The following is a 21,485-nucleotide window of genomic DNA, read 5'->3' as shown; positions in this document are numbered from 1 at the left end:
TCGCGTATGAGATGCTTTGATATCTTTGCATACGTTTGACACAGATAGAAGCAGTCGACGTCCATCACAAAGTATTCTCTGATTGCGCCTTGTTTGTCGCATGCCACGTCATCGAAGACAAAAATGGAATTTGGAAGCGTCTCATTTGGTGGAATCACATCGCCACATAACCACATTATTGGAAAATATAAAATAACCGATTTCTTTAATAAATCGATGTCAATAAATTCTTCAAATATCGATATTTTAGTTGTTGCAACGACTTCGAGTACAAGTACACGTTCTCGAAGTGTAAGCCGTAGGACTTTCCAGCAAACTTAACTCAACATGTTTGTTTTATCACAGTTTGATGGACCGCAGATGACATCGCGTATAGAAATCGGTAGCATGTTTCCATGTTTGCGTACTTCTTTTGCAGTCTGTACTTTATTGTCGACATTAATTACTTTGATCGTTTGTGATTGTCGCACGAACTTCTTCTCCCTTCACGACACTGATACAAATTGAAAAATGGATCGAGAAAAGATCTATTTATAGAAATGCGCAAAGCAAAACCGGTCAGTATTCTTCTTATCGTGTCGAACAACTGTGATGTATAGTTTAACCATCAAAAAGTTGGAATATATACCAAAAATTATTTTACTACGAGAGTTTAAGAATTACATAGATCAACTGTGGGACAGATTATCCGAGCATATAAATTCAGAGATTCAACAACATCGTTGATGTTTGAAACATTATAATTTGCCCAGTCATCGATGATTCAGCGCCATTTATAAAAAATTGTAGTGAATGTCTACAAAAAAGGGCTACGATTTTTTAAATGCACGCAATAAATGCACTTCCGAGTTGCATATCCTCGGATATCAATTTTGTGGTCCAAATACGCACTTAGAAAAGCGATTGGCTAGAGGCGATAGAGGTATTAATCTATTAGACGCAGCGTATTGTGATCACGACATAGCTTATTCGCGGAGCAAATATCTCATGAAACGACACGTAACTGATAAAATACTCACTGAGAAGGCGCAAAAACGGATTACCGCGAAAGATTCGATTCTTGGAGAGAAGGCTGCTGTCACAGCTATGAAAGCCAAAACGAAAATTAATATGGGCTTGAAAACGAAGAAGAAAGAAAAGCTGACGAAAAAACGAATACCATCGACAGCAAAACATGGTGGCTTCATATTTATTCTATCGCTATTGGGAGTCATTGGCTCATTGATCGGCGGTGCGACAGGAGTAATAAAAGCTATAAACGATAATAAAGTCACTCAACAGTTGGATGAACTGAATCATAACCGCTTCATGGAAGGTCATGGAAATTTATCTTGCTCTGTACAAGCATGGACAAAGAATCTCAATGAAAAAATTAAAAGATTAGAAAAAAAAAATTCAAAAGAAACGATGAAAATGCCAAAGAGTATAACTACCAACATAAAACTATAACAATTGACAAAACGTATGCGTATTCCATATTTTAGAAGTATTTTTATGCGTACTATCTTACCAACAGAGGGTATCGAAAGGAGAGCGGCATCGTAAATTTGGATAATGCTGATGGACCAGGACTCATTGGGTGACGTACGCAAAGCGGAGAGATCGTATTATTTATTTTGATAATGGCAATCTTCGATTGCCGAAGAAATAGGTGCGATATTTGGATGTAATGCAAATCGAGTATAATCGCCTTATCAACGTTACGATCAAAGTAACTAAAATGGACAATTGTGTCTACAGTTTTTATAGACGGTTGACGATCAATTTAAGAATTGACATTGTACTCTTCCAACTCAGTATTCATTCAAACATATCACTGACATTTACGCTCACCGGAAGAGTAGCGTCCTCGCAGTCTGCTACTTTCCGGCCGTAGATTTGAGTGATGGCGATTACGAACTCAGTCTGACAGACTTTGAAACCTACCATACGATATGTAATGTAAATTCGTCGAATAATAAGTTTTACTTTGATGAAGATAACAAAGAAATTGTTATTCCTGAAGGATCATACGACATAAACAAGTATCTAAAACGTGCAATTCTACAATTTAATAATTGCAAAATCCTAATAATTGCAAAAGAGAAAATGCTTCGTAAAGAGGATGAAATATACCCAATTACTATTCATGCCAATAACTATACAAGTGAAATCAAAGTGAGAAAGAAAGTGAGATTAAATGTGCTTATCAAATAAATTTCACCAAACCACACAATATTGGATCGTGTTGGGATTTTCATCTAATCGCTGGAGCCTCAAGTAGCATGAATCAAACGTATCGATAAATATCATCAACGTTAATATCATTCGTATTAAATGCAATATGATCGCGGGTGCAATAATACAGCAACGATAAGTCCGTGCACGATACATGAATTTTCGTCGAATGTGTCATCAGGATATAAGATATCGGAAACTCTGACAGATTATTTATCTTCCGATTATCGTACGGAGCGTTACAGATTTGACAATTCGCATTGTGGATCAAGACAGACAATTGCTCAATTTTCGCGAAGAGGAGATCATCGTTAGATTACATCTCTGGTATACGGAGACGACAAAGTGATATGCTTGTTTTGAACGAGCAGGCGAAACAGACTAGAAACATTTTTACCAGAGGGACAACAGCGATCAAAACCATTCGATTGTCTAGTAGAAAGAAACTCATCAGAAGTAGAAGTAAAAGAAACTGCATCAAACGTTAAGTTTTTTACAATCCTTAGTCTAATCTTTATCGTATGAAATATCTGAGATAGCTGATATCTTGAATATTAGAGGAGAGCCAATCTTTGACGATCGCATCATCAGGATTGAAACTCATACAATCCGTATATACAATCCGTATGTCAATACCACGTTTAGATAGCGATGAAATAAGGATATACATCCCATACAGCAGGATTTTTATTTATTTTTATTTATTTACAGCAGCATTTATATTCGCTATTTATATTCGTGAAAGTTTTCTCAACATCGAAAGAAGATTGACATCAAAAGAAGAAAATGCAAATCAACAATCAATTTGGCCAGTTTGGAAATAATAAATTGCGTGTCATTCATGTTTGACGAAATTCGATTTGAACTCAATGGTACTGAGATCGATCATAACAGAAACATTGGAATGACTAGTCTTATGAAGAGCTATGCATTGTATTCAGGTGACTTCGCATATTGTATGAGAATGCCGGATTTTCCGATGTTTGATCAGATCGTGAAAAGACTAATAACATGTGATGAATACTTTAATTTTTACGTATCGTTGGGTATGTTGTTAGGCTTTTGCGAAGATTACAAACATGTAGATTAATTCGCGTCACGAATTGATTTTGATATGAACGCGCAACGACAACAATTGCATTGTGAGAGATCCAGTGACAGAGAACCGAAACTTGAATTGTTCAATATATTAAGTGTGCAACTTTGCTTCCGCCGTTTTTTTTCCGAAATTCGAGGCTTTATTGTAAAAAACTGGTTATACATTTATGATTCAAAGTATTCCATCGCTGGCCACTTTCTCCCATCTTTCGGGTAACGTACGAATCCCGCGTTGAAAAAACTAGTCATCTTTTGAGGCTATCCACGAATCGATCCAATTTTTTACTTCTTTTTTACTTCTAAGACCGGAAGTGCTGGTCAGCCAGGCCATGTGCCAATGATCGAAACAAGTGATAGTCAGAGGGAGCAACGTCTGGAGAATACGGCGGGTGGGGTAGGACTTCTCCTTTCAACGTTTCCAAGTATGTCTTGACCACTTTCGCAACATGGGGTCGACCATTGTCATGCTGCAAAATCACTTTATCGTGTCTCTCGTTGTATTGCGGCCGTTTGTCTTTCAATGCTCAGCTCAAATGCATCAATTGCGTTCGATACCAATCGCCTGTGATTGTTTCAGTCGGTTTTAATAGTTCATAATACACTACGCGGAGCTAGTCCCATCAAATACAGAGCATGACTTTGGACGTCAAAATCACTGTTCTTGAAGCGTTGAAACCACTCATGACACGTTCTTTCACTAATAGCGGCCTCACCATAAATATTTGAGAGCATTCGATGAGCCTCAGCCGCAAATTTCTTCGTATTGAAGCAAAAAATTAAAACCTCCCGCAAATGACGAGAATTTGGTTCGTAAACTGACATTTTCAATCGAGAATAACTTTATGATGCAGACATAAATCGACTAATATTTCTATGGGGTTATGTTGACAGATGCCCAAGTTTATTGTATGACGTCTATGATCTATTTATTACTTACCGCTAAAGCCATTTATAGGAAAACGGCGGAAGCAAAGTTGTACACCTAATACGTTGCCTTGCCCAAAAACAATTGAAGTTCCTCTGGCGATGCATTGATCGCCTTAATGTGCTTGTCGGATTTATGCATTCTCTGTGTGTCGATACGACATTTTAGAAATTCCATGGATGAAATGATGAAGACGCATTTCTTCAAATTTAAGCCGTCTCAAGTGTAGTATTAAGAGATGATATCAGGTTATCAAGATTATCGGCAAATACTAATATGTCGTCAAGAAGTACATTTGAAATGTCTTGTAGCTTGATTCTATATGTCAGATTATATTTATTATTATTGTTAGATTGCAGGGATATTGATTGCTCCATATATTGCGCATGTAGATCGAATTAGTGCTCCATGAGTTGGAGCACTAATTAAGTTTCAATGCATAAATTTCATATCGATTGGTAGATGCGATACTGGTAGTATGTGATACTGTTATGTCCAAATGGCAGAAAAATTTTGCGCCTTTCATCCTGTTAAACAAGTACTCGGCTCTTGGATGCTCATCTCTCATGATGTGCGGATTTAATGTTTATAGTTGCCCGTGATTTGTAATTTTCCATTTTTTTTTCATCACTATGTGCGTGGTCGACGCCCCACTTCGAATGGTCCACCTTTTCATAGAATTCAGATGCTATCTTTGCGTCGATTTCTTTGGCGTACGCATCGCGGAGCGCCAATGATACTTCTCGCGACAAACGGGGGATATACTCGATTTAGAATGCACTGGGATCGATGATCCCAATAGTTTCCCTGACGTATTACTAAACACACCTTCGTAGTTGATTAGAAATCCATTCAGACGATTTTTCTGTTCTTTGTAGACTTGGAGTCGTAGAAGTTATCGCATGAATGTCGGATGCCTCGAAAAGTTTGCAGAATTCAATCTCATGCGCGAATTGAGATTCACTTTCTGTCAAAAAGAGAATCAAAATTTCCATTGACGATATACAAGTTATGCTTCCGAGAAGTTGCATTCATTGATACTTCTATCGGAATGCGTTCAATGCAGTGGACCCGATGGCCCATGTAACATCGTCTGTTTTAAGAAGCTTATAATGGGATTTGATTACTGATAGCATTTGTTTACTGATAATGCCATAAGGAGCGCTTGTATCCAGTTCCATTTTCAGATTTTGACCATCGATTGATAGCATGCGTTTGAAAGAAGAAGTCCGTTAATTTCGGAAATTTTATCTAAGCTTTGAATCGTCAATTGTCGGTTGTGCGTCAGTCGCGATGTGCTCTATCGATTCTGCTGGTGCTTGAATTTGTTTAACTGACCTGCAAACTTTAGCGTGTCCTCTTTATGGCCCTTTTTATGGCAGCTGTTGCTTCGCGAAATTTGCATTTATCGCGTATATGTGATCCGTCACAGCCGGCGAATGTTAGTTTGTTCCTTTCTGCGTTGATTTCTTTGTCGATGGGATCGTGGATTCTTTTATTCTGTCGCGTTTACAATCCTGTGGTTTTTGACTTTTCTTCTTGCTGTGACGTTTGAATTGTGAGGGGCCGTACTTCAACTTATACACCGCTTCAGTCTTGATATCAAGTCTTAATCTCGTTAGTGTCTTTCGTAACTTGAAAGAATGTTCACTCTCATAAGCGTCCGCGAAGGTACTCGATTTTTTTGCGATTTCATCACATGTCTTATGCAGAAGCCCGTGAAGAAATTGCTCGATAATCATTTTGTCCAAGAATTGTCCGTAATCGCAATATGCGGAAGTCCCTGTCTAAGTCGAAATGCGAAGACAGCGATAGTCTTACTCTTCTGCTGAATAATATACCAAAACTTAATACCCTCTATGTACTTGTTTTTTATATTGATTTACTAATATCATTCGCAATTTGTCTTAGAGTAGGTCCTCCGGTAAGCGCGGATCAGGAATTTTAATGCATTGTTTAACTCATCGTGCATACACTCGAGCAGTTGTTGAATAGGCTTAATCTATAACAACTCTATAACAACTACTGTATACACTAACTTGTATACAGTAGAACTTAGATTATTTGACATGAATTTTTTAATCTTCCGGACTGTCTGATATATTATGATTTTCAGCAAGAGAAGCAGATGATACAGTATAACACAATGATCATTACATCCTTGCTAATGTTAAACGAAGATGACATGATCACTGTCACACTGTGTCGCTTGCTGGAAAATCTTTTATTATCGAATTTTTGTAATAATAGCGCATTCTTATTGATTGAAATGCGAAAAAACTCTTTTAAAGTGATTTTAAGAAATTATTTTTTTTTATAAGAGAGAATTAAGAGTTAAAAGGGATAATCTATATTTGAAATTTAAATTATGATAATTTAAAAGAAGAGTTTATTATATTTTTAATTTTATTTTTAATTTTATTTTAACATAATCACTTACCAGGTATGTAAATATGAAACCGGAATTTTTTTATAGAAAGTATACATTTACGTTGCATGAAAATGATAAAAAATATTTTATTCGAAGTTGCTCCTCGATAGTTATATATTTTTTCCACCTATTTGACAATTTGTGGATGCCACACCAAAAAAATTGTTGCTGTTTTGAGTCAAACCAGTTATCTATTTTCGTAAGAAGTGAAGCGCTGCTGAGCAAGTGCGTGTCCCATCGATGCAAATAAGTGGTAATCGGACGGAGCCAAGTCTGGTGAGTAAGCCACATGCGAAAGTATTTCCCAACCAAATGCCTCAATCGTTTCCTTGACCAGTTTTGTTGTGTGTGATGGTGCATTATCATGAAACAAAATCACTTTATGTTGCCTTTTTTGATATTCCAATTGTTTTTCACACAAAGCTTGATTCAAATTGATCATTTGTTGTCGGTAGCGTTCAGTATTAACAGTTTCGCCAGGTTTCAACAGCTCATAATAGATCACACCTTTCTGATCCCACCAAACACAGAGCATTGTCTTCCGTCCATAGCGATTTGGCCTCGTAGTCGATGTTGATGGTTCGCCTGGAGTTACTCATGATCTTTTACGCTCAGGATTCTCAAAATATACTCCTTTTCACTTTTCATCGCCAGTCATAATTTGATGAAGAAATGACTTTTTTTTGTACCTGGCGAGCAGCATTTCGCAAGTGGTTTTTCGGTTTTCCTGCTGTCTTTCATTCAGTTCATGTGGAACCCATTTTTCCCATCTTCTGAATCTTTCTCATGGATTTCAAATGTATGGAGACGGTTTCTCGTGTCACATTCAATTGATCTGCGAGTTGTTGTTGAGTTTGAACGTCATCCTCATCCAACAATGTTACAATTCGCTGTCTTTTTCGGTGGTTTTCCACGTTCTTCGTTTCTCACGTCAAAATCGCCACTTTTGAATTTTTTAAACCATTCAAAGCACTGTGATTTACCAAGAGCATCTTCCGTAAGCTTCGACAAGCATTCGATGCGATTCTGCAGCAGTTTTCTTCAAATGGTAACAGAAAATCAATGCTGTCCGCAGATCGTAGTTTCCAGGCACAAAATTCGACATGTTCAACGCTATTACAAACTGTGTATGAAACTTGTATTGTTGTGAATTGAAAATCTTTGTCAGACTGTCAGAACAAGGAAATGGCGTCAATGGCGCCGGCAACTACATTGACAGCTATAGCCATCTATTGGTAAATTCCGGTTTCATATTTACCTGATATATTTTGTATATTTCCATGAACGTGGCGCTTAGATTATAATTTTGACGGTCATTGCTCCTGTGTCTTCTATCTCGATAACATATGTTTAACATATGTTTGATTATATATTGTATATTGTTCATTTTATAAATTTATACTCTAATTAAGAATAAATGTATGCATCTCGTCAATCGTATTTTTTATAATTTGACTTGCGTTTTAAACGAGTTTACTACTAAACTAGTGTCTATGGAGAATGAGGGTGAGTAAGATAAGCAAACATTCATAATGAAATTATTATACCTATTTTGCTCTGTAGTTAGTCACTTGACTAAACAGCGGAGAGCAAAAAATGGGTTATTCCCTATCAAACAATAGAGAGATACTCATTCTCGGTTTCACATAGAGCATAACTTCAACGATGTCTAACGGTTCTGCCGATATATATAATATATTATGTTCTACAAATTTGCTGAAGACAATTTGAAATAAATCGAAACGTATGGATTAAGTCTGTATTGAAAAGTTGTTTCTAATATATTATGTGAAGAGTTTATGGCTATTATATAAATTATGCAACAACTATCGCGCTGTGTAAAGCTCTCATTGTCCGTACATTGTATTTTTGTTTTTTAATTTCAAGAGATTATTAATTTTAATTTTAATTTTAATATTGTAGAACTAATGAAAAATGCCAAAAAGACGGCTGGAATTGTTAAGAGATACTTTACTCTTGGGATACGGTACCAGTGCTCAGATTAAAAAATTGTTTAAAAATATTTGAAAGCCATAATTATCATTAAAATTTATCAGGAAGGATTATTATACTCTTCGAGAACAAAAGAATCCCATAATAAAAATTCATTTTTGTGAACTTGAGGTGCCCGCTCTTAAATTTAAAATTTATTAAAAAATATTTAGAGACTGGAACTTGTTAATATTTATCAGGAACTGTAGAACTCTTCGAGAACTATAAGATTTCATAATGAAAATCAACTTTTTCGAATCTTGATGTGCCAACAGAATTAGCACTTCATATTCTTATTTTTTTTTCTTTTTTAAATTAAACCAACGGAACTATTTATAAAACTCAGCAGGAACTGTAGAACTATTGCGTGAAAGCAAAACTGTTAATAAAATTTCCGATTTTAGAAAATGAGGTGCTAACTTTATAAAAACTTTTGTTTGCGTGCTTATCACGAACTCGTCATTGAAAACAGTGTTTATTTTTATAGTCACATCGTTGCGTTACGCTCTATACGTGCTCGAGTATAGTTTTACTCTTCGAGGAATCGGCGAGGCTCGATAGATTTAGAATTTATCACCCAGAATACGCCTTTCGAACGCCGTTTCGATGAACGCCAACGGAGTCCGTATCCGCCGCCCACATGCACGAATCTTCCGCGCACAGATTCCTTCAGACCTTCGAGCCGTGCGATCAGTGATTGTCTATTACCAATCGATAATCGCGGGCGTTTGATACGACTCTGCTCTTCCAATGATTTTCCTCCAATGATAAATTCATCGCATCGCTGTTCCTACGTTTTGTATTCTACAGTACTATGCAGGATAGCTTGCTCAATCAAATTGTTCTCCACGTTGTCACTTGTTCTGTCGAATTGACATTAATGATCTGTCAAATTAATGACCGTTATTCTTAAAAAAAATCTTAAATTGCGTTAACAAAGCAGCTTTATATTAGCAAATGTTTCACTATTTAGCAACGTCGCATTTCAATTATATCACTTTATATGTATTATTATTAGCAACGTTGCATTTGTATCATATTATATTAATCATTATCATTGCAAAACATGTTAAATGTCCTTGAAAAAATTTTCTTACAATATATTACACTAACAAAGTCATATTAAAACTTGCAAATTTACTGACACTACAATTTGCGGTGTCAGATTACATAATGTCATCGTCGGATGTATCTAAAAATCTTTATTATAAAATCTTTGTTATAAAATCTGATGTTTGCATTTTTGATGTCATTAACCGAAAATGATCATATAAATATAAATCCGTAAGGATTTTTGAAAGCCAGTCTGTGTAAAATGGCTAATCGTAATTATTCATCGCTCTCGCATTTAATTAGCAATCTGGAACTCGATTTCCGCAATGTGCTGACTTGCATTAATATTTCTTGTCTGATAATGATAATAGGGGATGAAAGTTATATTGAAGAGAATCGTGATATTATAATTATATATTATCAAATTTATGAGGGTTATACGCCTCAGTATTAGGATTTCCTCTATCATAGATACCTAAGGAAGAGTCTGAGGGATCCCCATAGCGTTGTGGATTTATACGTGAGTTGAGCAGGTAAGTATTTCATTTATATTTGTTTGTGAAAAATGTTTCTCTGTAGATGGCTTATTCGTTTATTCTTCTCCATTACAGCACGTCTTCACTTACAATTTGAGAGGACGACGACATTCATATTGGAGCGAAAGTGATATTAAAAATGTGATAAAATATATATGTAAAAATAATTAAATATGGATTAACTGGGATTAACTCTGTTCAAAATTATTTATTCTCTCTACAATGCTTTCCTATCTCTACGGCATCGTGTTACGCGCACATTATCGCGCTCGGTGATATTATCGCGCTCTTATTATTGCATAGTGTGAATTATAAAATTATTATTGCGCAGTTTGAATTATAAAATGTAATAAATAAAATATTCCGCATGCGAGAAGAATAGCAAAGCATAATAGAAAAACTGTAAGTATTAATGGTAAATATAGCGCGCGGTGGGGGACCGATGGCGATTCGCGTTCGGAGGCGGCGATGGGGACTGGCGGCAACGGATCGCTCTCGGCGACCATTGATCTCGCGTGACGTCATTACCGCGATGTGACCCCGCAATGCAAGTTTCCGCACATCCCCCGCTACGTTAATTTGCCGTTACATAATTTGCCGCACTCGGGACATCCTCCTCCTTCCCTACTCCGCAACGTTATCCCCGCGACATCTCACTGTGCTGTCATCCCCCGCACCAGAGACGTCATACACAAGATATTATTTTCTTCTCCCTTCTCCACGATGTCCTTCTCGCCTAGTGACATCATCTCCTGTGACGTCACTCTCCTCCTGTGGATCCCTCCCTCAGAGAACCTGAATTAGAACCTACTCTATTTATTTACCCTATTTATATGATTTACTCAAATGTTTTATTACAATTTAAATCAATGACAATTAATTTACTTGCTTTGAACTGCTTAGCATAATGCTTACAAGTAGCGAATCTATCCTCAGATTCATCACAGTATTCCCATACCCAGGATCGTTTCGACATTTCGTAAGTGACAGCAAATGTTTAAGCAAACGATTTATTATTAATGCTTATGTACTCTTGAAACTTAGGAACTTTTGCCTTATTACTCAAGATCTCGAGAGTAACTGATTGATTTTTGGTTTGATACACTTACAATATATTTGAATTTATCTATAATGTGTTTATGAAATGCTGAAACGATCTTGGCTGTGTATGGAATGTTGTGATAAATCTTTCTAGGATGGATTTGTTACTTGTAAACACTTTACTAAGCGATTCAAGACATACTCAGAAAAGTAAAATTGCGTTTAAATTGAAAAAAAGTTTCTTTCGTTGATTTTTTTTAATTAAAGTGAAAATATATTCGACGAAAACAAAATTTACTTGATTTCACGAAATAAAGTTCAAATCAATGAATTTATTTGATTTCAAGAAATTCAAATCAAAGAAACTTTTCTTTAACCGCATAACGCAACGCTCAAATTTCATTAATTCAAATTAATTTTTTTAAATCGAAGAAATCGAGAATTATCAAGACTTTAAAGTTTATCAAGATCAATTAAGATTTTCAAGATTTATCAAGACTTCCAAGACTTATTAAGACTTTCAAGATCTATCAAGACTTTCAAGAGTGTATTATATCTTCGAATAATGTTTCGAAGCAGAGTAATAACTAAATTGATTGATAATTCGCAAGATATATGATTGAATATTCATGATTGACTACACCTTAGTCTATCTATTATTGTCTTTAACTGTGCATCTATGGAGATCCAGTTATGAAACTATTGGGTTGTCCGAAAAGTTCATGCCGATTTTTGATAGGTGACGTAAGGACGGTCTGAATATATCAGAACGATTGAAAATAAATGACATGCGTACATATCGTAAAAGACGGTATTTCAAGTATACTTGGAAAAAAATTTGAAAAAAAATTTTAGGCATTTAATGCTTTTCTTTTACTGGAAAGGCAAAAATGCCAATAATCAGCAAACAAGATATGCGCTGTTTATGACAAAAGTGCTGTAGCTGAAAGATCTGTGCGGAAGATTTGCTAGATTTAAAGCTGGTGATTTCAATCTTGAAGATCAAGAACGCCCGGGTAGGCCCTCCACAGATGAAGATCAGATTAAAACACTGATCGAGAATAATCTACGCTATACGACACGTAAATTAGCAGAAATGTTGAATATGTCAAAATCCACCATCCACGAGCATTTTGTGAAGCTTGGCTACATAAACCGTTTTGATGTATGGGTTCCCCACGATTTAACGAAGAAAAATCTGATGGATGGCATTTCCATTTGCGACTCGCTCTATAATGCAACGAGGAGACACCATTTTTGAAGCAAGTAGTGACGGGGGATGAAAAATGGATCATTTACAATAATTGAGCGAAAAAGATCTTGGAGAAAGCGGAATGAATTATCTTTAATCACCCCAAAAGCCTGGTCTTCATCCAAAGAAGGTCATGTTCTGTGTCTGGTGGGATTGGAAAGGGATTTTGTATTATGAGCTTTTACCAAACAACGAGACGATAAATTCAGAAAAGTATTGTTCCCAATTAAATGAATTGAAGACAGCAATTAAACAAAAACGTCCAGAAATAGCGAATCGGAAGGGCGTCGTGTTTCAGGACAATGCGCGGCCTCATGTGTCTTTGATAACTCGAAAAAGTTGGGATGTTCTACCCCATCCACCATATTCACTAGACCTCGTGCCCTCTGATTTTTACCTATTTCGATCATTACAAAATTCCCTTAATGGAAAAAGCTTCAACTTTTTGGTCGAGGTAAAAAATCACTTAGAAAAGTTTTTCGCTGAAAATCTGAGAGATTCTGGATGGACGGAATTTTCAAATTGCCTGAAAGATGGAGGAAGATTGTAGAACAGAATGGCACCTATAATTTAATAAATGTATACTAAAATTTAAATCTTCTGCGTTTCAATTTTCCTTCAAAATCGGCACGAACTTTCCGGACAACCCAATATATGTATCTTGATTTGAAAAAGTAGTTTTAGAAGTAGAAACTTCTGTTGGAAGTCACGGCATTGATATCTCAAATCTTCGAAGAGTTTCGTCCTCTATAAGTTGCACAAGTCTGAGAGCCATAAGCCCCGATTTCGCATTCGTTATCATCGCTTTGACCTTACAGTCAGCTCTTTTGTTGCTCACTATTCTGCAGTGGCTCGAGATCCAAGCCAGCGAGAGCTTCTTGCCAGATTTTTAAGCAAGTCTGATTTCATCTCTAATAATAAAATTAATGTAAGAGCTGCGATTTGGATGCGCTGCGGCATCTAGGCTTTCCAGAGCAGATTTTGAAAAGATAAGTAAAAGTTTAAGACTATCCCTGTCCATTCTGATCGCCTCTAAAATCGTCATAGCTTCTAAGGAAAAAAATAGAAAGAAACTTAGGCGTCTAAGGAAGAGTTTAGGTGATCGAGTAAGCGAATCAAAGGGTCTCTTTGGGTAAACACTTTGGAGATAAAGCATCTGCTGAGATATTCAAATCTGTGATTGAGCTTATCCCTTTGAGTTTTTTCAATTTATGGAAAACGAAACAACCGTACTTTTTTTTGATCTGATCAATACTTTGTAAATTAAGTTAAGGACACTAGGGTTCGCTTCCCACTATGTAGGGGAGACCGGAGTTAGCAGACTCATTTTTCAATTTCCAATTTTTACAGTCAAAGAGATTTATCGAAAAAATGAATTCTACACCAGTTACTACATACATTGACTATCTAATAATATTTTAATAATAAGGAAAAATTGATAACTAATATGAAAAAAATGCATTTTTTTAATGCATTCTATCTGAATCAATTAGCCTCGAGACCAGAGTAGAGTGACTTATAGTATGAGATAATTTAATTATAAGATTACTAAAATGAAGATTAATGTATTTTATGCTACATTTTTGACTACATATTAATAAAACCTTTATAAAAATCTAAACATAAAAATTCGCTTCGCAGGGCAGAACAGTGTTTTTTTTTTTCTAAATTCGTTCGTTTCAAAAATATGACGAATGAGCTTAGTTTTATCGAGATTGAAGGAAGGTGAGGTGAGGAAACTAAACTTCTAACATTTACCACTGAGGTAAATCTCTACAAAAGAATGAAATATTGAGTAGGTACTATAAGAATCGCCAATAAATGAGTCATATAGCCCCATGGCTAGCCTTCTATTCTTATTCGTTCATTTAAAAAAAATATTAACAGTATATAATAACAAAGACAGATAAAAAGAATTAAATTTAAAAATTAATTAAGTAACAACTATACTTATTATCTAAACAAAAATCAAATCTCAGATAATCATATACGATTGTAAAACAAAAATTTTAAGAATAAAAATATTTACTTATATATACGATTTTTTAAAATTGTAACGTAATTTCTATCATAGATATGTTTGCAACGAGATGTTAGCACAGACTGAGCGGCACTCGCTGCATGCTGAGACACGTTTACACATATCTTTGATTAAAGATAATATGGTCCTCCCAATCCATCTAAGTCTAGTTGCATCTAAGTCTCATCTCAAAAAAAATAACTTGAGTCGAATTCATTATACGAGTCCCGCCAATGTTCAAGTTTCTTAATTTAATAACTTTAATGTTATGTATTAGGTGTACAACTTTGCTTCCGCCGTTTTCCTATAGATGGCTTTAGCGGTAAGTAGTGGTCGAAATAAATAGATCATAGATGTCATACAATAAACTTGGGCATCTGTCAACATAACCCCATAGAAACATTAGTCGATTTGTGTCTGCATCATAAAGTTATTCTCGATTGAAAATGTCAGTTTACGAGCCAAATTCTCGTCATTTGCGAGAGGTTTTAATTTTTTGCTTCAATATGAAGAAATCTGCGGCTGAGGCTCATTGAATGCTCTCAAATACTTATGGTGAGGCCGCTATTAGTGAAAGAATGTGTCGTGAGTGGTTTCAACGCTTCAAGAACGGTGATTTTGACGTCCAAGATCATGCTCTGTATTTGGTGGGACCAGCTCGGCGTAGTGTATTATGAACTGTTAAAACCGACTGAAACAATCACAGGCGATCAGTATCGAACGCAATTGATGTGTTTGAGCTGAGCATTGAAAGACAAACGACCGTAATACAACGAGAGACACGATGAAGTGATTTTATAGCTTGACAATGCTCGACCCCATGTTGCGAAAGTGATCAAGACATACTTGGAAACGTTGAAATGGGAAGTCCTACCCCACCCGCCGTATTCTCCCTCTGACGTTGCTCCCTCTGACTATCACTTGTTTCGATCAATGGTACACGGCCTGGCTGACCAGCACTTTCGGTCTTATGAAGAAGTAAAAAATTGGATCGATTCGTGGATAGCCTCAAAAGATGACCAGTTTTTTCGACGCGGGATTCGTACGCTACCCGAAAGATAGGAGAAAGTAGTGGCCAGCGATGGACAATACTTTGAATCATAAATGTATAATCAGTTTTTTACAATAAAGCCTCGAATTTCGGAAAAAAAACGGCGGAAGCAAAGTACACCTAATGTACACCTAATATTATTAGCAATAATATATAGTTCAATGCTGCTGAATCTGTATCGCAGCAATACCTTAGTCTATCTTATAGCCAAAGTTTGGCCTGTTTTGCAACCAACTAGCTCACGACAGTGCGGCTATCAGCCAGAGTTTGGCTTGTTTTGCAACCAGAACTTGGCCTGTTTTGCAGCCAGTATTGGAACAGCCACATATAGCTCAGCTGTTAATTAATACTGACTGGGACAAGATTGTCTACCGATTCTTGATTATCGATATACTAGACTAAGGTTAACCCAATTAAATAACGTTGGCCATTTCTATAATATATGGACCTGTGATGTCATCCTTTTCCCCCGTTTCCGTGATGTCCTTCTCTTTGCACAATGGTGTCAGGCCTCCTCTTTACGTGAACCATCCCTCTCTTCTCTTTCCCTTCTTCTTCGGAGTTACCGGATTAAAATCGGCCTATCTAGAAGACCTATCTAGAATCTTTGATAATAAAACTCTCGCATATGAGTAAAATGGATTAAATTGAGAAGAAAAGTCTCTATCATTTTGCATTTTTCGTATTAGTTAATGAGTTATTAATTTATGAAAATAGCCGAATTCGTCTGGTCTAGGTAAGACTATCCAGTGAGATACCCGTTCATCGCTAGGTTAATGCTAATATCACTTGTAGACAACGTATCTAGAAGAACGTGCGTCTCTCTGAGCAGTTTATTTCGCCGCGCGCTTGCATTTGGTAGACAGAATGAATTTGACTATTTTAATAAATTATAATTCTATAGGCTCTAACGAATTAAATCAATAAAGAAAAAGCCTTTGAGAATGCTGGATGTTATTGCAATTATTGTATATAATAATTGTTTTATTGTATATAATAATTGAAGTAGTATCGATCCTGGTTTGGATCCTCTTCAGTTAATACATTAACGATAAGACTAAAATATAAACAAACATTACTTTGAAAATATATACAATTATTATTTTTAAATATTATACAATTATTATTTTTAAATACAAAATCAAATATAGATTGTGTTGAATTTATATGTTTGTTGTAATTTGAACTGTGAATAATGTGTATCTGAATAAGTCAATTTGTATCCATATGTCAATGTCCATTAATTAAATTATTAAATTTACTGAATAATTATTAAGTCAAAATTTAAAATTTCATAAATAAGATTAAAATATAAAATTAAATATAATTACTTAATTACGGATCTACTAAGAACATTTGTCAATTGGGAAAAATATAAAAATTTTAGATAAAGAAAATTATTTAAACAACAATTATTTAAACGGCTAACATCAGAAATGATTTACATAAATAGAAAAATGGCCTGAATGTACAAAGTGACATAGAATTTTTGGATCCTTTATACGCCACTTTAATTTCTAAAAATTGATGCTTGCCCCTTTTTCATAATTTTATCAAAAGTCTACTTGTGTTATAGTGTGATAAATGTTCTCATTAGATCCATGACTAACGAGAATTGTCAACATCGCATGATATACTCAAACAGTTATATAAGTTTTGAGTAATTATGTTCAGTTTTATTTTAATATCATTTATTGTATAAAATTTTACATTTTGACTCAATGATTATTTAGTAAACTTCGTAATGTACATTGACATATGAATGCGAATTGACTTATACCAGATACACATTACCATTACAATTCAAATTATGACGAAATATGATAAATATGAAAGTTCAACACAATCTAATATTTGATTTTGTATTTAAAAGTAATGTGTATATTCTAAATTGTATATATTCTAAAAGTAATGATTGTATATTTTAATATTATCGTTCTATTTACTGGGAATCTAGGATTAAACTATAATAGGATCATACGTCTATTTCAATTATTATATACAATAAAACGTAATATCCAGCATCAGCTTTCAAATGTTTTTATTTTTATTATTTTCATAAATTAATAACTCGTTAACTAATACGAAAAATGCAAAATGGTAAGAACTTTTCTTAATAATTTAATTAGTTTAGTCCATTCTGCTTCTATGCGAGTTTTATCGTTAATTATCACTTTCTATACTACATATATTACGTATATTGAAAAAATAATTGTAATGTTGCAGGTTTGCGGAACGCATCAATACGGTGTTCACGCTAATGATTTTCGTACAATTCTCCATAAGCTCGACAGTACTCTGTCTAAGCATCTACAAAATGTTGACGAAGAACTTGCTGAGCCTCGATTTCGCGTATAACTTATCTTATCTTGGTTGTATGCTTATGCAGATTTATTTGTATTGCTGGTTCGGCAATGAAGTGACACTTAAGGTCAGTCATTTAAAAATTTTTGAACTTCTAAAGTCCTTTTTTTTCAAAATATTTGATTTATTTGAAGCAGAGACTCTGATCGAACCGAAATTAAAACCGGCATCGGAAACTGTTTGGGAACCTTTTTTTTCTGTAACAAACACTAACTGTAAACAAAAATTAAAACTGTAATTAAATTTTATAAAGTTCATAATCAAAATTGTAATCGAAATAATAAAATTATTTTTGTTCAGTATTTTTTTCGATTTTTTTTCCACTCTTATAGTAGATCTGTTCGTTAGCTAATTGCATTAGTAGAGAGTTTATTTACGTACTTTATTTATTTTATTTACTTTTCTCCTTTTATATTAGAAGAAGAGAGATAAAATTTGAACTAATGTAACCAATGTATCAGTACGTGACAAACTGATTTAATAGATGAACATGCTGTCTCTCTCTCTCTCTCTCTCTGTCTCTCACTCACTCATTCACTCACTCTCTCTCTCTCTTTCTCTTTTGCCTTTATCCCTTTCTCATGCTTTCTCTCCTTTTCTCTCGTTGTAATTTGTTCATATTATTTACTTTTAATTTAATTTTTATTTTAATTTTATTTTTATATTTATTTTTATTTTTGTATTTTTTATTTTTGTATTTTTTATTTTGTAGATATTATTTTTTACGATACTTTATACTGTTACTTTATATCTTTAGAGGGCTTACCTTACTCTTTAAAACTATTCGAGGAAACAATAATAATAAGAATAACAATTAATGTTGAAGAACTCTTTGATATTAAGACTAAAATATAAAGACTAAAATATAAGGGGAAGTAAGAGTTAGCGCGATACTTGGCAAATAACAATAGAAAGTGTTTATAAGTCCATTTTTAATATAACCATTTTTAATATAAAAAGTTCATATAAAATCCGTACGCATGTGGGCATGTTTTGACTTACTTCAAGTCATTCTTAACGGTATTAATATAATTCTAATTCAGCACAAGTGCATCAATCATGGTGCCAACCATCCAACATCACAAAGAGGTTTCTTAACTTCATCTTAGTTAACAGGCCAGAAAGAAACAAATAATTCTTATAAAGTGAAGCTATAATAAGAATGAGAATGTATCTATGTCCGAATATTTACACAAAATTTATTACTTTATTATCAAATGCTTTTATTACTTATAATTTAATTGGGTAAAAAACTTCAGAAAATGGACGATTTCATCGATTTCAACGATCTTGACATATGTTATCAAAGTCATGACTCTGAGTCAGCCTCCAACAAATTTTAACTGTCGCTTGTTATTCGTTATAAAGTTATTAACAAATAAAATTTAAATCAAATGTATACTTAATTTTTCATTTCTTTTTAAAATATAATACAAATTCTCTTCCTTATAAAAAAAACAAATTCTTCATTTCAAAAACATAAATTTTCTGCTTTACAAATAAAAATTATATAAAAAAAGAGTTAATTTAAAAATTAGTGCAGTGAGTTCTGCCCTCCCCCTTTCCCTATATACGAAGGGACTTCCCTGAAAAAATTAACCTAACTCAATCCATTTTTTACTTTCGCGTAAATTCCCGAAGTAAAGATACGCGAAATAAGTGTTACTTCACACCAAAAAATGAATTGGATTAGAAGTTAGCTTAGGTTAGTTTTTTCTGTAGTAGAGCCTGTCAATAGAGGAGGGGGGGGGGGGGAGCGGAATCCGCTGCATCCACGCGTACACTGTACAACGCGAAATGATTTTCACCCCACCTCCCCCCCTGTTTGGAAGCTTCTAAGCGGGAAAGTAACTTTTTTGTTAACATAACTTTGTAATGAATAACGAGCGACAGCTAAATTTGTTAGGAGTAACTCAGGATCATGACCTTGACAACATATATCAAAATATCATTATTGGAATCGGTGAGATTTTTCTGCCCATTTTCTGAAGTTTTATTTTTAATTGCATTTAAAAATTACAATTAAATTATAATACTTTAAAAAGCATATTTGAAATTAGTCGTCTTTTGTCATTAAACATCTATTTATATTAATATTTCCAGTCAGCATTTTACTAATTTTTTATTTGTGATCGGACACTGAGACAATTACGTTCCGACTGTCCGACCACTGGTACATTTATCTTATGTACAACAAATCCTCCAAATTACACGCCAATTAAATTTTCTGTCTTAAAATGCAATCCTAATTAAAACTAGAATAATGGAATAACAAATAAAATAGACAAGTCATTTAATGATATATTGTATTTACGGTGATGAACATCTTAAAAACTGTAAAGAATGGCTTAGCCAAATAAGCATATGAAAAATATTCTTAAATCAAACTCAGTTTTGAGTACGTTACATTAGTAAGCGCGACAAAAGATTATTTTATATCAATTTTCAACCTGCTAAACTTATCTATGTAGTAATAATTGTGTAAAATATCAATTTCAATTTTAATCCTATCATGTAAATTAAAAAATCTGAAAAAATTTAACATATGATATTACATCTAAAAATTTTTTAGATTTAAAAAAATTTGAATTTAAAAAATAAAAAAAATTTTTAATGAATGTTTTTATGAAAAATATTTGAGTACCGTCTTCACAAAATTACGGTGATTTAATCATTCCATGACGAATGAAATATGTTATGTTCAGAATTTTTAAAAGTGTGGAGCATTATTTAAAAATTTAAAAACTAATTTTTTAATATTTTTTATTTGTATTTTTCCGCCAGAAATGTATTTAATATAATATTATTATATTTATACATACATTATTATAAATATATGTACATTATTTTAAAATATTCTATACAATATGGTATGTGTATTCAGAAGTAATTGATTTTTAAAGTTATATAAACTACGGTATAAGGAAAAAAACATATATTTTATTCCTTTAATTACTACAGTAACTTTTGCGTCAAATAATTTTTATATATCTTAATCAATATATTTGAGATTTCTTGTAGAGATTTCTTATTCTTTAAAATACAAAGTTTTTTATTCATTTCAAAATGTGTTTTGAATAAAGTGCCAGATATCTATTTTAGTTGAAACTTCTAAAAATTATAAAACCTGCGGAGATATTAAGTAAATTATTTTCATTGATGAAGTGGTACCTATAATCAATGAAGACAGCGATTAGTTCGAAAGACTACAGTTTCAGCTAAAATTTTTGACATAAATAAAAAAATTGTACTTTAGAGAATAAGAATAAAATATTTGGCGAAATTAATTTTTGCATAATGATGCAAATCATTCTTTCGGAAGGATAACTTTATATTTGCTATCATTTAAAAGAGAACAAGGAAGAGAAAGAGAGAGAGAGAGAGAGAGAGAGAGAGAGAGAAGAAGAAGAATTAATTTTAATTTTAAAGTTAAGTTAATAATAATTAAGTTTAAATAATAATTAATTATAGTAATATAATACGTCGACGACGACACAGAGGAGAG

The 21,485-nt window shown here is 33.8% G+C and overlaps 1 protein-coding gene across 1 annotated transcript in view; it reads left to right on the top strand.

Annotated features, from left to right (window-relative positions):
- Positions 1 to 14,232: 14,232 nt before the first annotated feature.
- Positions 14,233 to 21,485, top strand: part of LOC105622991 — a 23,249-nt gene continuing 15,996 nt past the window's right edge. Inside the window, exons 1-2 of the mRNA XM_012204393.1 lie at positions 14,233 to 14,270; positions 17,843 to 18,047. Of these exons, the coding sequence (XP_012059783.1) occupies positions 14,233 to 14,270; positions 17,843 to 18,047 (243 nt within the window). The remainder of the gene's footprint in view (positions 14,271 to 17,842; positions 18,048 to 21,485) is intronic.

Source organism: Atta cephalotes, assembly GCF_000143395.1.
Source record: "Atta cephalotes unplaced genomic scaffold scaffold00051, whole genome shotgun sequence".
Lineage (NCBI taxonomy): Eukaryota > Metazoa > Arthropoda > Insecta > Hymenoptera > Formicidae > Atta > Atta cephalotes.
Note: the sequence above shows the minus strand (reverse complement) of the source record. Positions and strands in the feature narration are given on the sequence as shown.